This window comes from Asterias amurensis, chromosome 8 (assembly GCF_032118995.1).
Source record: "Asterias amurensis chromosome 8, ASM3211899v1".
Lineage (NCBI taxonomy): Eukaryota > Metazoa > Echinodermata > Asteroidea > Forcipulatida > Asteriidae > Asterias > Asterias amurensis.
Window position 1 is genome coordinate 14382544 of NC_092655.1, and position 22791 is coordinate 14405334.

The 22791-nt window shown below is 37.0% G+C and overlaps 2 protein-coding genes across 2 annotated transcripts in view; one reads left to right on the forward strand and one right to left on the reverse strand.

The window, feature by feature from the left end:
- Nucleotides 1-13293, reverse strand: part of LOC139940953 (transient receptor potential cation channel subfamily V member 5-like) — a 31136-nt gene extending 17843 nt beyond the window's left edge. Inside the window, exons 1-3 of the mRNA XM_071937358.1 lie at nucleotides 12589-13293; nucleotides 5207-5383; nucleotides 1952-2141 (exon numbers count right to left, since the gene is read on the reverse strand). Coding sequence (XP_071793459.1) covers nucleotides 1952-2141; nucleotides 5207-5383; nucleotides 12589-12973 — 752 coding nt within the window. The 5' untranslated portion in view covers nucleotides 12974-13293. The remainder of the gene's footprint in view (nucleotides 1-1951; nucleotides 2142-5206; nucleotides 5384-12588) is intronic.
- Nucleotides 13294-13460: 167 nt separating this feature from the next.
- LOC139940747 (ciliary microtubule inner protein 2B-like) lies at nucleotides 13461-20832 on the forward strand. Its single transcript, XM_071937117.1, has 7 exons — nucleotides 13461-13712; nucleotides 14738-14813; nucleotides 16446-16638; nucleotides 17553-17780; nucleotides 18554-18734; nucleotides 19706-19833; nucleotides 20691-20832. Exons 1-7 carry the CDS (start codon nucleotides 13621-13623, stop codon nucleotides 20804-20806), a joined length of 1014 nt encoding a protein of 337 aa, XP_071793218.1. The 5' UTR covers nucleotides 13461-13620; the 3' UTR covers nucleotides 20807-20832.
- The last annotated feature ends 1959 nt before the right edge of the window (nucleotides 20833-22791 follow it).

Sequence of the window (22791 nt, forward strand, 5' to 3'; positions counted from 1 at the left end):
CACTTTAAAAGCAATCAAACATTCATGTACGAGACATATAGCCTATATAAACAAAGTAGCTTGAATAATAATTAAAAGTGGCAATGGCCAGCGGATCACAGATAATGGCCTGTATCAAGTATCAGATTTACAACTTGGTGTAATGCAAGATATAAACTAACTTTTATTCAGAACTTCATTTTTCATTAAACTCAATTGCTAAATTGACACCGACATCTGATAAGTAACACAACCACTTCTCCAGCAAATGAAATCGTCTATTTTTTAGTGTATGATTGGTGCCAAAGAGTATTAGGCCCCATAACCAAAAACAATTTTAATAGCTTCTTTAAAGGAACATTACAGAATTGGTTTTGCTAGCAAAACAGTTGCTGGCAGTGTAAGCACTTCATGTAATCCACCATATACATTAACTGACAAACCTGTAGAAGTTTGAGATCGATCGGCCATCTGGGCCACGAGAGAATAGTGAAAAACTGATTACAAATTTTGCATTGCATCGATGCCAAAACAGAAATGAATAAAACGCTCACTGAGCGATAAACTCCAAACGCGAAATTATGTTATTTATTTCTCATTAAATATGAAATTTCAGACAGAAATATTTCAAGGGATGTTTTCTACTATCATCATCATTAGACCGTGTAAGTTTTATGTAAATCTGTGATCTTCACGATTTTTGTTTCTTACCAATTCTGTAACGTTCCTTTAAGGCTTGTGTAAACTCTAGCAAGGCAAACTCCACTAAAAAATCCAAAGACAATCTCTCAGGAAGATGACAGGATGACAGATGAGTTTATAGACCAACAGGGGTCAATTTCACAAAGAGTTAGGACTAGTCCTAACTTAGGACTAGTCCTAAGAGATATACAAAATGTGTGGCTAGTCCTAAGATGAGACGAGTAACTCGTCTTAACTCGAGATAAAACCAGTCTTAACTCTTTGTGAAATCCACCCCAGGTCACTTTAGCCTAGTTAGACTGCAGGGGTGGATTCACAAAGAGTTAAGACTTGTCTTATCTTGAGTAAGGACGAGTTCCATGTACTCGTACTAACTTAGGACTAGCCTTATGTGTTTAATAACTCCTAGGACTAGTCCGAAGTTAGGACTATCTTTGTGAAATCAACCCCAGGACTTGCAATCACAAGGTTGTTGGTTCGAATCCTTCTAAGCTGACTGCTGATTCAACAATAACTACAATATCGCTTGTCCTCTCAGAGTTACTGAAGCACAATTTCTTGATAATTCATATTCAATCCATAATCATATAGGCATTAAAGCAATGTTTTTATGAGAGGTATTGGATGTTGCTAGTTTGGCGTTTATATCCTCTTGTGGATGTTTGCCGAGTTCCCTTAGCGGGAAAATCATAAAGATAGACAAATATAGACCCACTTCAGTTGCATATAAACACTTGTATGATGCCACAAACTCAAACGGCAGCGCACTGAGTTCAAATGAAGACCGTTCACATTCTTTTTCTTCTTGCAAAAAAAAATTAATGGCCTGACGTTTCGACCCTAGCAGAGTCTTTCTCGAATGGCCTGACATTTCGACCCTAGCAGAGTCTTTCTTGAAGCCTTCGAGAAAGGCTCTGCTAGGGTCGAAACGTCAGGCCATTAACTATTTTTTTGCATTTACACCATCCATTTGGTTGGTTAGTTGTTTGCAGCAGCTAATTTTATTTTCTCTTTTTCTTCTTGCTACCTGTATGTAATGGTGCACGAATTGGGAAAGCTTTAATGACAGTGTCACCCTTTCCCCAAGGCCCAAATAGACCTTATGCATTGACGTCATCCAGCCGCCATCTTTAAGGTAAACCGTGACGAAACAATCGAAACGCACATACATTGGCCAATGAACAACCTTCTTTTGACCTCAAGGCGTGGCGCCGTACTGAAATGTCGTCATGTGCATAAGGTCTATACTACCATGTGTTTGAAAACTTACCCTTCATAGTTGGTATTACTGTACAGGTTAAATGGTTCATGGTCCAGTGAGTCTACACACCAAGCTTTCTGGTCGTCCGGTCGAAAGAATCGGCCGTAACATCGGACATTCAAATCGGCTCCATTCTCAATCAGGAACTTGACCATACCAAAGTTCTCACTGACAATGGCTTTGTGTAGACAGGTTTCGCCTGAAATAAAACGATATGAAAATCTAGTACTCTGTGGGTTTTACAGAATTATGAAGTGATCAAAAGTCCACTTTGTCGTATTCTTGATTAGCTAATGAGATTGTTCAAGTATGGAATGTTTTCCACTCTAATTCTTCTTGCTCTACAAGGTTACACACTGTATGGCCAATATAGATTTAAAATTCACGTTTAAAGTGCCGACATTCTGATGAGTTACAAATGAAAGGTATTGACCCATTTCACCTGACGTCATCATCAGAATAATCTTGGATGCGCCATTTTGGTGGTCAATGTCAACGCGTGTTATTCAGAGAAGTGCGCATTTTAGGCGACGCGGCGTTTACACGTAAACCTATTGACCACCAACATGGTGAGCGTGGCATCAGTCGCCGCATAAGACGCGCGTGCAAGGGGTCAATATTATTAGATGATCATAAACAACATACCCCAAACAGTTGATGTTTCGATTGTCTTCACTTTTAAAATGCCACATTTAAAATTGTTGAGAAGTGCCTGATTTTGGTGCATCTTAATGAGAATATTCATAACTGTATTTATAAAGTATCTGGATGCAATACCTCCAATGACTTGACTTAGATAATAAGGATGTATTGGTGTTTTTTAGTTTTATAGCGTCGGTGATAAGAAGGCCTATTGACATTAAATTCACTTGACCAATAATCTTGGTTGCCCCAATTTTGTAGTCAATGTCCTTGCGTGTAACGCAGTGTATTGCGCATTTTAGGCAATGCTGCATTTTACGCACTCAGCAGATCATTACATGCAATTTGACTCCCAAAACGGTGAGCATGGTCGAGAGTAGGGCACGTGTGATGTTGGCGCATGAGGTCAAGTAATTCTATTTTTAGTACAAGTTGTTTCAAAGTCAAACAACAACTTGTGTTATAAAGCTGTTGTAATTTTCAAGAACCAAGACAAAGATCAAAGCATAAGGAAGGGAGGCAAAAGGGGACACATCTTTTTCAAAAGTGTTGTGCTTAAAGGAACATTACAGAATTGGTTTTACTAGCAAAAAAGTTGCTGGCAGTGTAAGCATTTTATGTTATCCATATATACATAAACTGACAAACCTGTAGAAGTTTGAGATCGATCGACCATCTGGGTTACGACAGAATAGTGAAAAACCGATTAGAAATTTTGCATTGCATCGATGCCACAACAAAAACGAATAAAATGCTCACTGGGCAATAAACTCCAAAGGCGAAATTAGATTATTGATTTTTTCATCAAATATGAAATTTCAGACTGAAATATTTCAAGGGATGTTTTCTACTATCATCATCATTAGACTGTGTAAGTTTTGTCTAAATCTGTGATCTTCACGATTTTTGTTTCTTACCAATTCTGTATTGTTCCTTTAAAACAAAACGAAGAATTGATGAATAAACAGAAATGGGCCCCAAACACAACATTCACTCTTTGGACTTTACAAACGCAGTCAATGATGCCCACAATTAAAATGTCACACCAGTGTTCTCTACGCTCACATGTTCACATGTCACACTTGGTTTAATTGCCTACTTCAACACCTCAAATTACACAGACAGTTTTTGCCCATTAGGTAATTAAGTCAATCAAATTTTGCGCTGTTCATCCCGTTCATTTGACGTATAATATTCTCATCACATATTTTCATTCTAAAAAACTCATTCACCCATAGTCTAACAGCTTGCCCTGTTTGTGGAAAGAGGAAAGCATGTGTCTAAATGCCAGACATCTAAATTATTCAAAATTATCCCAACATTGCTATAGCAACAGTCTGTGGCACATGAATACATGGTCTGTTATTAAGCAGCTCAAGGAGCATAAACCACTGCTGTGTATTCATTTAAAGGCAATGGACACTTTTGGTAATTACTCAACATTATAATTAGCATAAAACCTTACTTGGTGGCAAATGGGGAGAGGTTCATGGTATAAAACATTGTGATAAACAGCTCCCTCTGAATTGCCATAGTTTTCGTGAAAGAAGTAATTTTCCACGAATTTGATTTTGAGACCTCAGATTTAGAACATCTAAACGCAAACAACTTCGTGTGGCAAAGGTGTTTTTTTCTTTCATTTTTGTCTCGCAAGTTCCATGACCGATTGAGCTTAAATTTTCACAGGTTTGTGTTTTTTATGCTTATGTTGAGATACACCAACTGTGAAGGCTAGTCTTTGACAATTACCAATAATGTTTCATCTACATGTAAGCAAGAAACACATTGTGGAATATTAATTACAAAATCTAATCTTTCAGAAACTTCTCACCAAAATTTATGAATTGATTTATTTATTTGTCTATTTTAAAGGCAGGGTTTACTCTGATACTTCACAGAGGCATCAAAGCCGAATGCCTTAATGCCCCCCTGTTCATTGCTTTGGTGCCCTTTAAGTGCTTCAATAGTAAATTTACAATGTCCTTTGACACGTAAAAATAATTTGGTGCCCTTGCCCTTTCAAACAAAATATATATATACAGGCCTCTATACTTGTTGGTAATTTGTCACAGACATCCTCACTTGGTAAATTTGGGAACCAAATGTTATGCAGTACAATGAAAATGATGACGTTTCCACTTTTCAGTTACCCCCTGGAGCTATAGATTTCAAGAATCCATTGAAAACAGCATCGTCATCACTAAAGAAGTAGATCAAACAGCATGATTTAAAGGCATGGTATACTATTGGTAATTGTCAAAGACCAGTATCCCCACTTGGTGTATCCAAACTTTATGCAGAAAATACCAAACTTGTGAAAATTTCGACTTAATTTGTCATCGAAATAGCAAGAAAACAATGAAAGGAAACACACTTGTTGCATAGAATTGTTTGCTTTCAGATCCCTGAGAAATGGCTTCATGCTCACTTTTCTCAGTTTCTCTGGGTTCTTTTATGTGAGTTACACAACACACAGGACCAACAGCTTTACGTCCCATCCAAACAACAAAGCATCATGGTTAAGTGTCTTGCTAAAGGACACATGTGTCACAACTGGGATTCGAACCCATACTTAGCCACATCTTGCCACTGAATAAAATATACCCACAAAACTTTCCTTACCATAGTTCTCGCATCCGAGGATGAAGTCATTAATCATCTTAGGCCACGCCCTGATGAGTAGCTTAGCGATGTCAAAGTTGATTTCTCCATTTACGGGACTCATGAAGCATATATGAAGCAACGTCTCTCCTGAATAACCACGCCGATGAATGTCCCAACACACCTCTCTTTCAGCATCTATCAACCAAATAGTCATAAAGATATCCAATAAATAACCCACTTGCACCAATAGAATGGAAACAATGCAAAAATGAAGGGTTTGATATAGTTTGAAAGCCCACCCCCTTAACAAATAAATAAATAAATAAATATATAAATTGATTAAAATAATAATTATAATATTCATATAACAATTTCAAATTTAAAGGCACTGGACACTATTGGTAACTACTCAAAATAATAGCATAAAATCTTACTTGGTAACAAGTAATGGAGAGCTGTTGATAGTATAAAACATTGTGAGAAACGGCTCCCTCTGAAGTAGCGTAGTATTCGAGAAAGAAGTAATTTCCCACAAGTTTGATTGGAGACCTCAGAATTAGATTTTGAGGTCTCAAGCATCTGAAAGCACACAACTTCGTGTGACAAGGGTGTTCTTTCTTCTCGCCTTTGACGACCAATTGAGTTCAAATTTTCACAGGTTTATTATTTTATGTATAATTATGTTGAGAAACAGCAAGTGAGAAGTCTGGCCTTTGACAATACCAAGGTATCCAAGCTTTAATAAAATAAAAGTTCAATATATACAAAATACCTTTCTACTCAACATTTGAAGCATGTTGAAAGAACGGAACAGTAAATAATAAATTGCTTCCAAAATTCCATAGCTCATTCACAGTATGTTCTCCAATGTGCACCATCTTTTTAAATTCCCAAAGTGGTCAATCAGTCAATCAATCAATGAACTGATCAATCAATCAATACACCAATCAACTAATCAATCAATATATATAAGTAATCAACATGATATCAGAATAAATTGGTCTCCAATGTTCAATCAATCAATCATTGAATGGACTCTGTAATTCTGTTTTTCGTCCTTGTCCACCATGCTTAATTTGGACATTTCTTCAATCCCAGCTTCCGACCTGTTATCAGATATTTGTTGTCTATTACTGTAACAATTGAGTTTTCTATGTGTTTTTGTAAATACTGTATAATTTGTGTTTAAATAAAGTATTTGCGTTGAAGTATTTGCTTTGAAAAGTAAAACAAAGTCAATCAATCAGTCAATCAATCAATCAATCATTCAATCAATTGATCAATCAATCAATAAGTCAACCAACCAATCATACAATATCTCTTAAGTTAACAACATGATGAGAACGAATGTTCTCCAATGTTGCATCTTCTCTTTGAATCCCTAAAGTGGTGATGGCCTCACGCTTCGAGCAAAGTCTCTCTCACAGAGAGCAGTGGTGCTACTCCACTCTCTGCATGAATACCGCAGGTTATTTTGATTGGTAAGCTTTCCACTTGTTTCATTCCTTTAAAAAAACATTACAAAATTTGTAAAAAAATTTATACGATCACAGATATACATAATAATTTAATAATTTATTATAATAACTTATTCATTTATATTGCGCCCATTCCATAAAATGTACACAAGCGCATAACAAAATAATTATAAAAACATTAAAATTTTATAACAGGAAAATATACAGCAATCCAAACAAATGAAAATACAAGGACCTTACAGAACAATCCGAAGTGTAAACAATTGCAAAACATTAAGACACAGTCTTATGATGATGTTAGTAGAAAACATCCCTTGAAATATTTCTGTCTGAAATGTCATATTTGATGTTAAATAAAAAAAGTAAAAAATTCCCGTCTGGAGTTTATCGCTCACTGAGCGATTTCTTCTTCTTCTGCTTAATCAATGCCATGCAAACCGTATAATAATTTTTTCACTTATTTTCTTGTTTGGGTCACTTGATCTCAAGCTTCTACAGATTTGTAAGTTTATGTACGTGTGTTTATATGGTGGATTACATAAGTGCTTACACTGCCAGCAACTGTTTCGTTAGCAAAAAACAATTCTGAGTTTTGGGGTTGAACAAAGAATTGACTAGAGTGAGATTCGAACCAACAACCTCCGGATAAACATGCTGAACCTCTAGCAACTGACCTATCTAGCCCTATGTTGGCGGTGTCCCTATTTTGTCAATATCTTTGTTTGGGGTTGCACAGTTCTGTAATGTTCCTTTAAATATCAATATGCTGCTCCTTTCTCTCTCCCTCTCTCTCTCTAAGTGAATGTAAATCTTGAGCCTAACCTGTCACCACCTTCATTCTTGTCTCGTATTGTGATAATCCTTGAGGCATCTCATCTTTTAATAATAACCAACCATCCTCCTTGTCTTAGCATCCATGCCTAAAGGATTAAGATCAATGCTTCTTAGCCTTTTAAATTACTCAACAGTTTTCCCCTGTCCTCACTGCATCCATAAGCAACACTCTCATCCTGCCTTTATAAGACATTAAATGTTGTACAACGTTGTTTCTTAAAAGACTGCGCATTCCTTACAAATGATTTTATTTTCAGTATCATACCTTTGTTTTTGTTTTAAACCTGGGCACAATTTCATCAAGCTGTTTCAGCAGATTGGAATTCTGCTTAGCAAATTTATAACACAACATGGTTTCTTAGAAGACTTTGCATTCCTTACAAATGATTTTTAAATGCAAAATTTACCTTTCTTTTTGGAGCATGGGTGCAATTGCATAAATCTGTTCAGCAGATTGAAATTATGCTGAGCAAATTTCTTTGCTAAGCAAGAAATGATGGGGTACCAGTCACATCAATGGTATTTGTATTGTATTTTAGATGGTAACCCGATTTATGCTAAGAAAGAACTTTCTGTGCTTAGCAAGTTGTTTTATATTTCCATCCATCATGCTCGTCTTAGCATCCATGCCTAAAAGAAAAGATACATGCCTCTTTAGTCTTAGCCTTTTAAATTACTCAATAGTATTCACCCATCTCACTGCATCCATAAGAAACAACATCCTGCTTCTCATAAGACATTCAAGGTTGTATAACCATGGAGGAAGGAAGATAAGGAGCTCGAACGAATGGACTTCAAAAGTCGAACCCGTGGTACCGCGGTTGTTTAACAACACCTTGTAATCACCCACATACCTTACACAAACAATGGGCGACCTGGCGTTTGTGAATTTGCGCGTGCACACTTGGTTCTTCGCCAAACTATGGCGTCGTATGTCGTATGGATATAATAGAGGACAAACTACTTTTTTGAGACGTAATAACATTTTTGGACGCTACTGTACACCTTAACGATTAACACAATTGAATACCAACCACCCTCGTGTGCCTATACCCAAATTTTGATCCACTATTGACCGGAAAGTCACAAAAAATGTAAAAATATGCCATGATGTTTCAGCGAAACACCACAAACGGTAAATGAAAACGTGTATTCACAATTCTTGTCTCCAATGATTCAACTTTACACGAAGGCAACGGTGCAGACCGGCGGTACCGCACGTTCTGTACAAAGAGATCTTATCCTGCTCGATAATCGGCCGTCCAGCTGGAGGTCTCCTATCTTTTTCCACTGGTCAGACAGGGGCATTGTCAGGGTATTATTAGAAGACTGTGCATTCCTTACAAATGTTTTTTTAAGGCAAAGTATACCTTTTTTTCAACCTGCGTACAATTTCATAAATCTGTTCAGCAGGTTGGAATTCTGCTTAGCAAATTGTGGGGTACCTGTCACAGCAACGGTTAACCTGATTTTTGCTAAGTAAGAACATTCTGTGCTTAGCAAGTTTTTTAATAATTCCATCCATCCTCTTTGTCTTAGCATCCATGCCTAAAGGTTTAAGATCCATTCCTCTTTGCCTTTTAAATTACTCAATAGTAATCCCCCACCTCACTGCATCCATAAGCAACAGCACCCGCTTCTCACAAGACATTCAAGGTTGTATAACATTGTTTCTTAGAAGACTGTGGATTCCTTATATGTTTTTATTTATTTATTTTTATTTAAAGGCAAAGTACAGATAAGATAAAATCTTTAGTTTTAGTTTAAGATTCTTTTAGTTTTGATTCTTCTCAACTTTTGGTACGAAGATTGGGGCATATCTCCTCAAAACCTGCTCAGCTGTTATTTTTATACTTCTTAAATTTATGTGAAAATTATGACACAAAATGTAAACTATCCCAGTAAGACCAGTGTACTATCTTGCCTGCCAAAAGGCCCTAGAATGTACAAGGGCCACTCTTTTTGTAAACAAATATAATATGGTCAACAAACAAAATATTTGATTAATCAATTGTCAAATAATAAACAAAAAGGGAAACTGATGGGTAAATCATGTATATGTATGCCAATAAGCCCTTTTGGGAGTCTGAAAACTATTTGTTTTTAACTTATTCTTTTCTTTGTCTTTAAAATGAAGGGAAGGTCATAATATAAACTCATAATTTTCCCAATTTGTGTATGGGATTTTGAAATTGCTGATTGATGAGTTGTGTTAAAATTACAAATGTATATTGGACGCAGTGAGGCCTATCTATCCCGTTTTAAAAGAATTTGATTTGTAAAAATTACAAAACGTATATTGGAGGCAGTGAGGCCTATCTATCCATTTTGAAAAGAATTTGAGTTGAATTGTTTTCAAGCCAAATATAATACGCATATGGAACATGGCTCTCATTTGCCGTGTTCAATATTTTCAGAGCCATAGTGTGCATACAATTTAGACGCAAATTAGTGACAAAAAAACCTACAAATTGTTATGATTAGTTCAACTAGAATTACTGTGTCTCGTGTACTGCACAAGTTGCAGGTATGGATCAAACCATATTTTTGTGCATAGCTTAGTCACCATTCACACAGGCATGCAAGTACAGTTTTTCACAATTATTAAAGTTTTGCCTGAATGTAATCTTTATGGGGGAAAATATTTAACTTTGAAGAAACCACCTTAATATGCTCACTTTTTAGGGTCTGTTCACAGTTTGTGCAAACATGAGCTGTATTTGTACAAAATGGTACAGAATGCATGGTGTGAAAAAAAATTAATATCTGTTTTCTTTCATATGCTACATGTACATGTAGCTATAACTTCAAAGTGGAAAGAAAGTTGTGACGCAAATTTTATTTTGTTTGTGTCATGTCCATGCATGGATGTTTGCTTGGAATCGCCGATAAATTATGTCTGCATAGGTTAGTCACTATTCACAAAGGCACGCATGCAAGTACAGTTTTTCACAAAAAAATTAAAAAATTGTGGTACAGCAACACTTTGTACACTTTTCTTTTTTCAAAGGCTCAGTTGAGAAACAAAACATGAGGAAATCAGCTGAAAAGTAGACTTGTAGACAAGTCGTTAAATCGGCCCCACGTGGTAAGATAGTGGAGTTGTAGCAGTGCCCTCGCGCAAACTGCTGGCTCCCCGATGAAAAGTTGCATGCCTCTTTGCATCAACAATCTCTACTCTTGCATCCACTACTCCTGGGTGGTGCAAAGCAACAATGGCCACGTGTCACAACTTTGATATGAACCTCCACTTCAATGACTCCAAAATAAGAACTTCAGTTTGATAAAGACCACTTGGCCACCACACACTCTGTCAATGAATGACCACCATCTTATTTATTTATTTAATTACTTTATTTAATTACTTTTTTATTTTTTGCTTGTTTGTTTACTTACTTGTTTTATTGTTTATTTATTCACTTAATTATTTTTTGAATTATTTATTGATTGACTGCTTGTTTGATTAATTAATTAACTTATTTATTTATTTTTCACTTATTTGTCTTTTTTTGTTTACTCTTAATGTTTTGTAGCGTTGTCGTTTCTGTTATGGGTTTTTTCCCTTTCATTGTTGCCTTGTTTGTATTTTCTGTACTTGTACTGTTGAGGTCAAATAAATAATAATAATAATAATAATTATCAAATTTCTATTTAATTTTTTATGTCTGACCAATAAGGTGAAAATTCTCAGTTGGTTTCATCTTAACGTACGTGACGGTGCAATCGTTTCTTTAAACAATAAATCATGATTTTTTTCTTGGTTACAGAAAACTGTGACTGTCTGTCTTTAAGCGATTGTAAACGTAGTGCAAAATTTCGAATAAAAACATAACAATTTAGGTGTGTGGCCACAACATTTCAACATCGGGTTTGAAGTTGGGGTTGTGAATCATTATTAACCTACTGTCAACCAACGGATTGATCACTGACCAGAGGGATATTATCACTGCAACATAGAATTCCTGGGAGGCAACCCCAAAATAAACCAATTACATGATTTTCCACTGGAAATACATGGCTAATGGCAAACAGCCTCTGTATATATTTACTTTCAACATAAACAGTATCTGGATCAGTCTAAACACTGGCCCTTGCCCAATTTCATCTACTTAATAATAAGCACAGTAACATTGTGCTTACCAGAATTACAAGGTTACCAGCCAAAATACTATTTCACATGAACCCCAATTTGTGACTGGTATCCTGCTCACTTCTGCAAGACAGAAAATTGCTAAGCAATATTTTCTGCTTAAGGGCCCAGGTTACTCCTTTACAAACAACAAGACATTGCATGAGCCGAGGCTACAGTATATAGCTTAACTCAGGATGTGGTCAAGTGCACCCTTTAAACATCTTATTTTGGGTCAACAAGATACTATATAAGTTATCACACAAGCGCCAGTGGAATACGGGAAAATATAGCGCTTCTGCGTCCCATATCCAAGCAAACTTGGCGCGTGACATAGAACACACAATACGCATGGTAGTGATATTAGCTGTGCAATATAGGTTTTTATCACCACTCCATTCTGCGAATCTGATTGGAGGATTAGCGAGTACTTGAAGACAATTTCAGTTATAGTTACTTTCATCTCATTTTCAAAACATTAATATTTTAAAAGAGAGGGGTATAGGCCACTGTACTGAATCTTTGCCAAAAATTACTTCAAAAAGTATGTCTATAAAAACTTGTTTGGTAAGAAGCTGTTCGTGTTGATAATTAAACATTTTGCTCTCAAAAACATTGAAATCTAAGCAGATTGTGTATACCAATTACAGATGATTCTTTTGTGTGTGGATTTTGGGTGAATGGCTTGACATTTTTTAAACGAAATTTTCACAGGCTAGTTTTATTGCATATTTTTACATTTATATAGGATTCAAACAGTCAAACGGTTCAAAATCTTGATTTTGGTAGAATAATTAAACAGCCCCTTTCTAGGAACACTCAAAACTCAACACTAACACTCAAAAGCCATACCTTCCCTTTTAAGGGGAAACCTGTTTACCTTCTGCAATATTGGTATATGATAACTTAAATTTAAAATACAACATTGATAATAAACATTCCTGACTCCCAATATTCACCTTGCTCAGCTCCAATCTTATTCGTGCTCCCCATAACTGTCCCAGATTTCTGAGACATGGCAAAAGGTCTCCTCTTCCTCCGGCTGCCGTTGACAGCATCAACAACATCTGTCTCAATCCAATTATCCTGGTTTCTGATCTTGACCAGTGTTTTGATCGGCACTCTCTTCACGTCACCGTTGTCTGACAGAAATTTACCGACATCCTTCCCCCGTATTTTGCTCTCGAGAGCATCCCGGCCGCGACGCGTTTTCAGGGACTCCTTGGCCAGCTCGACGAGGTCCTCGTAGAGTTCGTAAATCTCCATGCAGACATCTACATCATTGCTGTCACAGGTTCCGTACTCCCCGCCCTGGTGGTGGAGAGGAGAGCGATTTCTGTCCATGATTGCTGTCGAGATTGATACTGATATAGACAGGAAAGTATGTTATGTGATGATGACACCGTAGAGCAATGTCTCCTTCAGAATTCCGCAGTATTGGCGATCGCTCAATAAACGATGACTGAAAACTTGTATTTTGTATGAATGTGCAAGTATCACATTTTGTGTATCCCCAACATTATGATGACCGCTTTCGGAAACAACTGTCGAACCACATCATAATGAGTCCCTTTATCTCTCATTCATTCATTTCACATTAACCACACTCGCCGTCCGTGCAGATGATCGTCATCGTACTATCGTCGCTCTCGCAACTAGCGATCGTGTCCGCCTCACGGCATTACAGGTTGATTTACAATCGGTGTCCACTCAAGCATCAAGCCCGCGATCCTCATTTGCCTAATAAGAAACACTGTGTGCCCTTTTCCCCGTGTGTACTCCTTCCTTGACAACCGCATAATGAGATAAACTGTGGCTTGTGTAGCAACGACCCAGCCGCTGCAACAACACATGACAACCCGCACAGACAGCGCGCCACGACACATACACAGTACACGTACACACAGTTAATTCAATCACTCGGTCGGTCGGTTTTTGGAGTTTAAAAACAACATTTCGGTGGAAATTGTGCTGGAAAAAATACCATCAAAATGATGAATACATCGATGCCGAATTCCACATCGTGGAATATCAAAAGAAGACGAGATTTCAGCCAGTTGAAGCCGGGTACAGAACTTCCGGGGTAAGTCAATTATGGAATAAGTTTATAGAAATGTGATTGTTGTGGGTAGGGTGTGCGTTAATTGATTGGTAGCCTTTATGCACCTGTTGTAACTTAGTTACACCTGCAAGTTGCAGGTGCATCGTTAATTGAACCGTACTTGTGAATTATTTTTGTGGAATATGATAAGGTTTGACTTATTGAGATGTCCAACTATTTTACTTTAGGGACAACTTCACATTACACTACGACTATAGTGGGAATTCCCATTACTGTAATGTACCTCAAATCAGGACTCAAAAAGTGACCATTCTAAATTTCAGTTTTATGAACAGAATTATAAATTTCTGTTGAATACGTATTAAATCAACATGGTGGACACATGGTAATAATCCTATTTTTTTATCTGTTAAAGAGGTTACTTTTTTAACAGATTGCATGTGGTAAAGATACATCTGTTCCGTATTTTATTTAATTTATTTATGTTCAACATTGTTTTAAAAGCCAATTTACTCTTTCAGTACAAAAAAAACAATAAAAAATCACAAATTTACAAATAACTTACAGGATTTACAGAAGGTAATGGTGAAAGAATTCTCTTGAAATATTATTCCATGAAATGCTTTACTTTTTGAGAAAACATTAAAACAGTTTCGATTCTCGAGAGCGAGAATTAGGAATTTATATTGAACACATGGCATGACACGGCAAAACGCGCGGATACAAGGGTGGGTTTTCCCGTTATTTTCTCCCGACTCCGATGACTGATTGAGCCTAAATTTTCATTGGTTTGTTATTTTATATAGAAGTTGTGATACATCAAGTGTGGGCCTTGGACAATACTGTTTACCCAAAGTGTCCAATGGCTTTTAAGTGCATTTTGCAGTTGTCAGCTTTTAGTGTGACCGTACATGGTTGATACAGAATCTTTCTTCTCAATGAAAAGAAAAATGAGGTTCCATTCAAACATTGCCAAGAAATTATATAATATAATTAAGAAGTTTCATAATATAATTTTCTAATTAGTAAATATTTTTCTTTTCCAGATATCGAGGCTATATCGAGCAGTACAAATACCATGTCGGCGACACTTATGGCAATGCAACAAACAAGTTATCTGAGGTAAATATGTTACTATTTACTAGTCTCATGTACAGTTTATCCCATAATTGGGGGAGGGTGTCGCTCCGAACCTTTGCCCCCCCCCCCCCCCATAAAAGAAAACAATAAAAAAAATAAAAAAAATAAATGCCTGGTTATCCCATCTTCATTTCATAAAAAGAGACGCGCAATATAAAGATTGTCAACAAGCTAGTCATCTAAGCCATGTGAAAGAAATTTCCAGTACCCAAGAGGCGACCAACTTAACAGTTTTTATTCTAGACGAAACTAAGTTTGTAAAAAATATTTTTGTTGTGTTTACCCATACACCGATGTGTATTAGCACTGTATACTCAGTACTTTCCCAAGTCCAGTGAAAAAAAATATATCACAGGCATACTACTTGGGTGGTATTCAAACCCAGGACCCTTGCAATTCTAGAGTAGTGTCTTACCAACTAGACTACCATGGTAGCTAGAGGCAGTTTGAGTGATTGTAAAAGTAACAAAAAACAGTTTTTTATGTTTCATTTTCACAGTATCATTGGCAGGTACCGATTAATGTTTGTTTTTATACACTACAGCCTAGCTTTGTTACTGAAGTCGGCTGTATAGTCAACACCCATTGTAGTTGTTCAAACACAGATTGAGAAGGCCATGGTCCGAAACTGATAAAAATGATAAAGCGTGGCATCTGTAAAGAAAACAGAGTCTATATTTATTTTAATAGAGATCGATCAAATTAAGTACATTTTTATGTTATTGAATGATATTGAATCATAAGTTTGGTAGCAGCGTAGTGAGGATTTTTCACTTGCGGGCACAGGAAGGGAATTGTTTTGTGGTGGTGGGGTGCCCACAGCCCAGGGGCCTTGGATGATTTCACCTAGCGAGGGCACTATACTCAATGCATGTTAACCTTGTTGACACTCTTTTATTCCCATGTAAAATGATTTCATGTTTACATTAATTTGTGTACAGCAGAGAAATGCTTTTAACAAATTTCTGTTATAATGTTTAAAGGAACACGTTGCCTTTGAAAAGTTGGTCTTTGAAAAGCGTTTGTAACCGTTTTGTATAAAATGTAGAAAGATGTTGTAAAAGTAGAATACAATGATCCACACAAACATGCCTCGAAGTTGCACGGTTTTCCTTTTACCTCGTCGACTAACACGGTCGACCATTTATGGGAGTCAAATTTTTGACAGTTCGCACAGTGTTAGTTCACACAGTGAAAAGAAAACCACGCAATTTCGAGGCAAACGTGTGTGGATCATTGTATTCTACTTTTAAAACATCTTTCCAACCATATGCATTTTATAAAAAAAAACAGTTACAAACGCTTTTTATAGACCAACTCGTCCGATCCAAGGCAACGTGTTCCTTTAACTTGTGTTAAATTTTTGACTCCCATAAATGGCCGACCGTGTTTGTCGACGAGGTAAAACGAAAACCACGCAATTTCAAGGCATATTTGTGTAGATCATTGTATTCTACTTTTACAGCATCTTTCTAACCATACCGATTTAATAACAAACGGTTACAGAATGCTTTTCAAAGAACAACTCGAACGATCCAAGGCAACGTGTTCCTTTAAAAAGTGGTGGAAAAACAATACATAATTCATTTTTGTTAATAATTTTTTAATTTTCAGAACTGGAGGACGAGACACTCAGCAAACTCGACCATCTCACCACATAACTACTTTGACTCAAAGACAACATTTGTTGGTACTGGCCTGAGCGGTCCAAACGATGTGGAAGGGAGTGGAACCAGACGAGATTTGAAACTTCCTAAATCAACAGGTGATAATAAACTGACGGAGAAGATGGTCCCTGGTTATACAGGTAAGATTCACTCAGTCGACCCAAGTTGTCGCTTTAGTCGCATGTTTGAGTAGGGCGCGATTGTCTGACACGCCACGCAACTCTATCCTGCATACAGCTGATTAGCTCCCTTAAAGGGAAGGTACACGTTTGGTAATTGCCAAAGACCAGTCTTCTCACTTGGTGTATCCCATATGCACTTCTAACTAGAAGTCTTTTATTATTTTAGTGAGAAATTACCTCTTTCTCAAAAACTACATTACTTCAGAGGGAGTCGTTTCCCACAATGTTTTATACTATCAACAGCTCTCCAATGCTAGTTACCAAGTCAGTCTTTAAGTTAATATTTGTTTTGAGTAACTACCAAATGTGTACCTTCCCTGTAATTGTTGTTTACTCATGCATTCTTGGTCATGGTCTTCCAGTGGATGGTTGGACATCCCCAAAGTATTTGTGTGGTGTAACAGATTGTGGGGTTGCTATTTCCTACCACCTATAGGACCCTGCCATCGATTTCACCAAACTCCTCCTTACGAATATTGAACCCATCCTAAGTTAGGAAGGGTTACTCGTCCTAACCCGAGATAGGATTAATCCTAGCGTGAAATCGGCTGCTGGTTCGAATCGATTTGGGGCACCAAGTAGATTTCAGTTTGATTCATGGATTTAGGTTTACAGTCCTAACCTAGTGCATCAGAGGTATTACATTTAATTGAAAGTTTGCAGAAAATGTTGAATTTTGGCACAACATCTTTTAACAGATTGATTGTTTTTCTAACATTTTTAGTTGAAAAGTCGTCCATGCCAACTAAACACGGGTTGTTATGAACAAAAGAAATGTATATTGTTTTCTCTTTTTCCTATTCGCCTTCCCACCTCTTTGCTTCTTAATGTATATCATTAATAGAAATGATTGTACTCTCTCAATTCTCTAGGATATATTCCAAGAATGCCATTTAAATTTGGCAATACCTACAAGGAAGACTGCGACGTCTGCATTGATGACTTCATGAGGAACACGCAAGAGCACGACACCAAAGTACACACACTGAGGAAAGCACAGACACAGATCAAGCAGTTACGGCCAATGGCTGGTGAGGATACAGTCATTAAGAGACTCAATCAGTACAGAGACAGACATCCAACCTCAAAAATAATGCTTGGTGAGTACCGCAATTTCCTTCTCTTAGGTGATCCACCATAAAAAACCCAGCCCACATACAAACTACAAAAACAAACCCTTTTTTTGTGCTTACAGGCTTTATGAAATTGGGCCCATGTCTCAACTGCTTCTCCCCAGTGAGACGATGTCACTTGGATACTTGTTCAGGCTTTTAAAACATTATGAGCACGTTCCATTTTATATGACTTCTGCTTGAAAACAGATCGTAAAGTCTCTTGACAATGAGCAGGGCAAGCTAGTCGAAACGTTGAGCCCAATTTTGAACTCATTCCACGGTAGTGAACTTAATAACGATCCTCTAAAGTAGTAGTCCCAGTCAATTTCTACCCTCTGCAGTAGTAAAATATATACCAAGACAGTTTTCTAATGAAAAAAGTCTATCTGGCAAGTAGACACACACATGGTCAGGCCTGTGTATGCTTCGTTTTGAAAGGGCAAGAACACCAAGGCATTTTTGCCTTAGTAAAGGGCACCCAATGAGGAAGTTATAAATTTCTACTGGAGCATTTTAAGGGCACCAAGGCAATGACCATCATTGCCTCCCTGAAGTATCAGGCCTGCATTGTGTTACCCCTATATAACTAAATACATATAGCTATACTAGTGATTATGCTCCCTCAAAACTGTTTAGCGTCGTAAAGACACTGACTCCTGGCATGATTTCCCTGTGGCTACATGCATGATTTCACTCTTCACATTGATCTGACAAACACCCCCTTTCAATTAAACTATTTTGATGTTCTACCTTTGCAGAGGATAAGCGTGAATCCAGAGAAGCCCCCATCCCAGGCTACAAGGGGTTCATCCCGAGGCAAGGGGTATCAGAACTAGGGCTTGGAGCTCGGTACAACACTATTTGTGATAAGTCGCTCAATACCTTCTACGACGAGACAGAAAGACACGCTGGTAACATCGGCAGGTCTTATGTCCCTAAGTAAGTGTATATTATGGTGTTTTCATTAAGGTTTTTTATACTATTCATAAATACCTCAGACTGTTTCGCTATTCCTATTGGTGGAGAGTGCGTTATTTTTACGTGGGTGTGTATAAACCTTTGTTTATGACAGTTTCTTCATTCCTATTGGTCGAGAGCAATGGCTGAACAATTATAATTTTTGCATTTATTTTACTTTTTGACCAAAAAGTGTTGATGTTTTTGACTGAAAGGGTATTTATGAATGGGAGTCAAAGTGTGTTGCATTGGTTTTCAACTAGTGGTTTAAACCCGCCAAGGCTTGGTTCTTGATAATTTACCTCGACTTCGTCTCGGTAAAATGATCAAGAACCAGGCCTCGTTGGGATTAAACCAGTAGTTGAAAACCTCTACACCACACATTGACTCCCTTAGTAACACAAGAAACTGACCGGGTATATTGTGATACCATTTCAGGCTGTATCAGTTTAATTCTTAAAGATATGACATGAGGCCTAGGCTTTCTGTAAATGATTGTAAGCCTAGTGCATTTATGATTATTTTTTTAACCATTCTGAAACGGTCGGTTAAATATGTAACCATCCGTTTCCAAAAGCGTAAATGTTGAGTTAACAAAATCATTCACAAAACTCCACATGAGATCACAAGCTTTTTGACTTCGCACGATCACTTTGTAGAACAAACCGAACAAAATCAACAGAAACATAGTAGATCAAATTAGCATTAATGAGCAGGATACAGACACAAATTGTACGTGTGACCTGGCATTTTGGCTGGTAACCTTGTTGTGTTTGTTTTGCCTAGGTTGTACTTGGGCAGCTCCCATGAAATTTGGCCCAGGTTGGCAACAAATCTCAACATTAACACAGGAGATCATATTTGACCAGATTTGCAAGGGCAAAGTTCCTATGTTGCAAAGATGCACACGCCTTATTTTCACAAAATAATTATTGTAATTTTGTGTTTTCCAGGACGACCCTCCCGGATGACCAGGCCAAGGCTAGCATCCAACTAACTAGTGAAAACAGGGATGTCTTAATGCAGAGAAGGCTCTATAAGAATATAGGAATGGTCCCTAAATACACAGGATATCTGCCACGTAAGTACAATATCATATTATGCCTACTTATAAATATGCTTCACAGTAGTAAGTCATCTCTGTAAGAATATTGAAATGGTAGAGGACATCTGCTGTGTAAAGTGCAAGATTTGTACCAGCTACCTTTAGACTTTTCGAGGTACGGTGGAAACAAGTGCACTGTTTAACTTGGTTGTATTGACCCCTTGCACGCGTATCACACACAGCGACTGATGCCACGCTCACCATGTTGGTGGGCAGTTAGGTTTACGTGTATTAACGCCGCGTCGCCTAAAATGCACACTTCACTGCATAACGCACAGCATAGAGTTATATATATAAACGCACAGTGAAATTGCCCATCAGTATGGCGCATTCAATTCAAGATTTTTCTGACGGTGACGTCAGGTGAAATGGGTCAGTACAAACGAATGTACCCAACCCCAAGGGCGTCATGCCGTCATATGAATGTGTCTGACATACTTCCGGAAGCACTGAAAATCAACACTGAATGCTCGCCAACAAACTTTGCTCAGCGCTTGTAGGGTGCTAGTTAACATTGTTAGGGGGAACCAACTGGACTTCAAACTCTTCGTCAATGGACCCAAAACTTTTTTCTGAACATAAATAAAATCGTATTGGTATTTGGTTACATGTGATCATTGATTTATTGGGGGAAATATCAAACCATTAAAGTGACGGCAATACCACAGAATGTCCTTTATGACCTCAGAAAAATGTCAGAGCTCAATTGTTTGAATCTATGGGAAACCAACCTAATTAGTTAAACCAAGTTTATGCAAATCATGGAACAAAAAATGCATCCAACTTGCTCAGTAGATTTTCATGTTTTTCCTTTTTCTTTTTTTTCCAAACAGAAATTCGCTTCCAGTTTGGTCACACCTACGGTGATACAACACGTTCCCTGCCTGTATGCTTCCATGACCAGCCAACCTATGGTCAACATATATCAACCGTACAACAATCCGTTTGAAGAGGTCATTGGATTAAAAGTGGGAACAAATCTAGGTCAGTTGACATAGGGGAGGGGGGGGGGGTGTAGGATACGCAAGTAATGACTGCAGAAGGCCAAAGATGACTTCTAAGAAGGCGTTTGTATATATTTCTTGATGGTTGAGAACTTGTGTTAATCTGGGTGGAACATTAATTTGTGGTTATACAGAAACTTCAACGAGGGAAGTCTGCTGCAGCCATTCAAAAATGCCCAACCCCCCGAGCACTCTATAAACCTTTGTTGTTTTTATTAGAGAATGCCGAACAAATGTTCACTGCCGCGCTTGGTTTAGAGTTTAAAAACCATTTTTTTGTATTATATAAAATTGGCTTGAAAATGAGTGGTGCTTTGTAGAAACATATTTTGAGTAATAAAGATAGAAACAGAAAACGCCATTTGACATACGCTACATGTATGGTGTACCCACCGCTTAACACAATAACACAGTAGTATAGAGTACAAACATACTTCAATAATTCAAATACTTCAATTAAAACGGATTTTTATCAACGGTTTCTGTGTTTGACATTTATTGTTACTCCAGAATAACGTTTGCTTTATCATACAGGTTTGTTCAGGTTTTTACTCACAAACATCACCATTACATTCACTTCAACCAATCACGCAAAAAAAAAAAAAAAAAAATCAGTAAAACAGTTTGCGCCAGCTTATTACATTTTCTCACTTAAAACATACCACACACAAAATGAATAGCGAATATTGAACCAGGTTTAAACAACAGTGTTTTTGAATTGCTTCAAAAATAGTCACATATTTTCCAATTTGGGAAATTCAAAATCTTGATCAGTTTGTATTTTAAGACAACCTTCCTCAGTTGGTTTGTTCTTTCCCATTAAAGAAGTTTACCACGGTCAAATTAAGTCTTGTGATGCAATAATTTTCCAATAGATAGTCCTCGTGAACAAAAAAGGTTATGTTGAAATGGTGTTAACCGCCATTCTGTTTGATGTTTTTAGAGCATACTTTGAACCAGGTTTAAATAATGGTGTCATCATTGAATTGCTTCAAAAATAGTCAAATTTTTTCAATTTGGGAAATTCAAAATCATTTTATATTTTAAGAAAACTTTCCTCAGTTTTGTGATGCAATAATTTTCCAATAGATAGTACTCGTGAAAAAAAAATGTTGAAATGGTGTAAAACGCTTTTTGATACTTGTTTGATATTTTTAAAGCATAGTTTGAAACATGACGTCATTTGCTATCAAATAGGTCTTTGACTCCGAAGAGAAATTTTAGCACAAGTCAAAAATGGACACGTTCAATGCCATTTCACTGGGGCAAAACGGTGTGAACAAGTTGGTCGTAAATTAAATGCATTTCTGGTTTTTAGTATGAAGTTTAAGATTTTGCCTAAAAATTTTATTTTTTATTTATATGTACATTTAAACAAACAACCACAAATGGCAGTTTAAATCGAAACAACAGTTTACTTCATTACTACCCATTGTGTGTGTGATAAAGTTTTCAAGGTTTTGTTCTCACTAACTTTAATGCGATGATAGCATACCGATCAGGTTGTCCATGATTTTATGAGCTAAAACAAACATAATCAATTGTCATGATTATAAATACAATTGTAAAATCTGTGTAAAATTAATTGTAAAAACAAAATAAAGTGTGTTTCGACTGATATTTTAAAATGTATAACTTTGTTGAATTTTGTACAGGAATAGCAGGCATTGAGTTTCGTTCTTGAAGGGGCACAGCAATTTTCGTCTGGTACGGGGTACTTCTATTTGAACATTCCTGCAGTACAGCGGCATAGTCCATGTAATAATAATAATATCGAAGTCTTATATAGCACACGTATCTACCAAACCAGGGTCTCAAGGCGCTGAGTATATACAAACTTCCAGAAAGATAGGTAATTGCAGTGATGAATTCTGAGACCCAATTATTTAGCACCTGATATAAGGGTTTACAAGAGGCTACGGCGCATAGA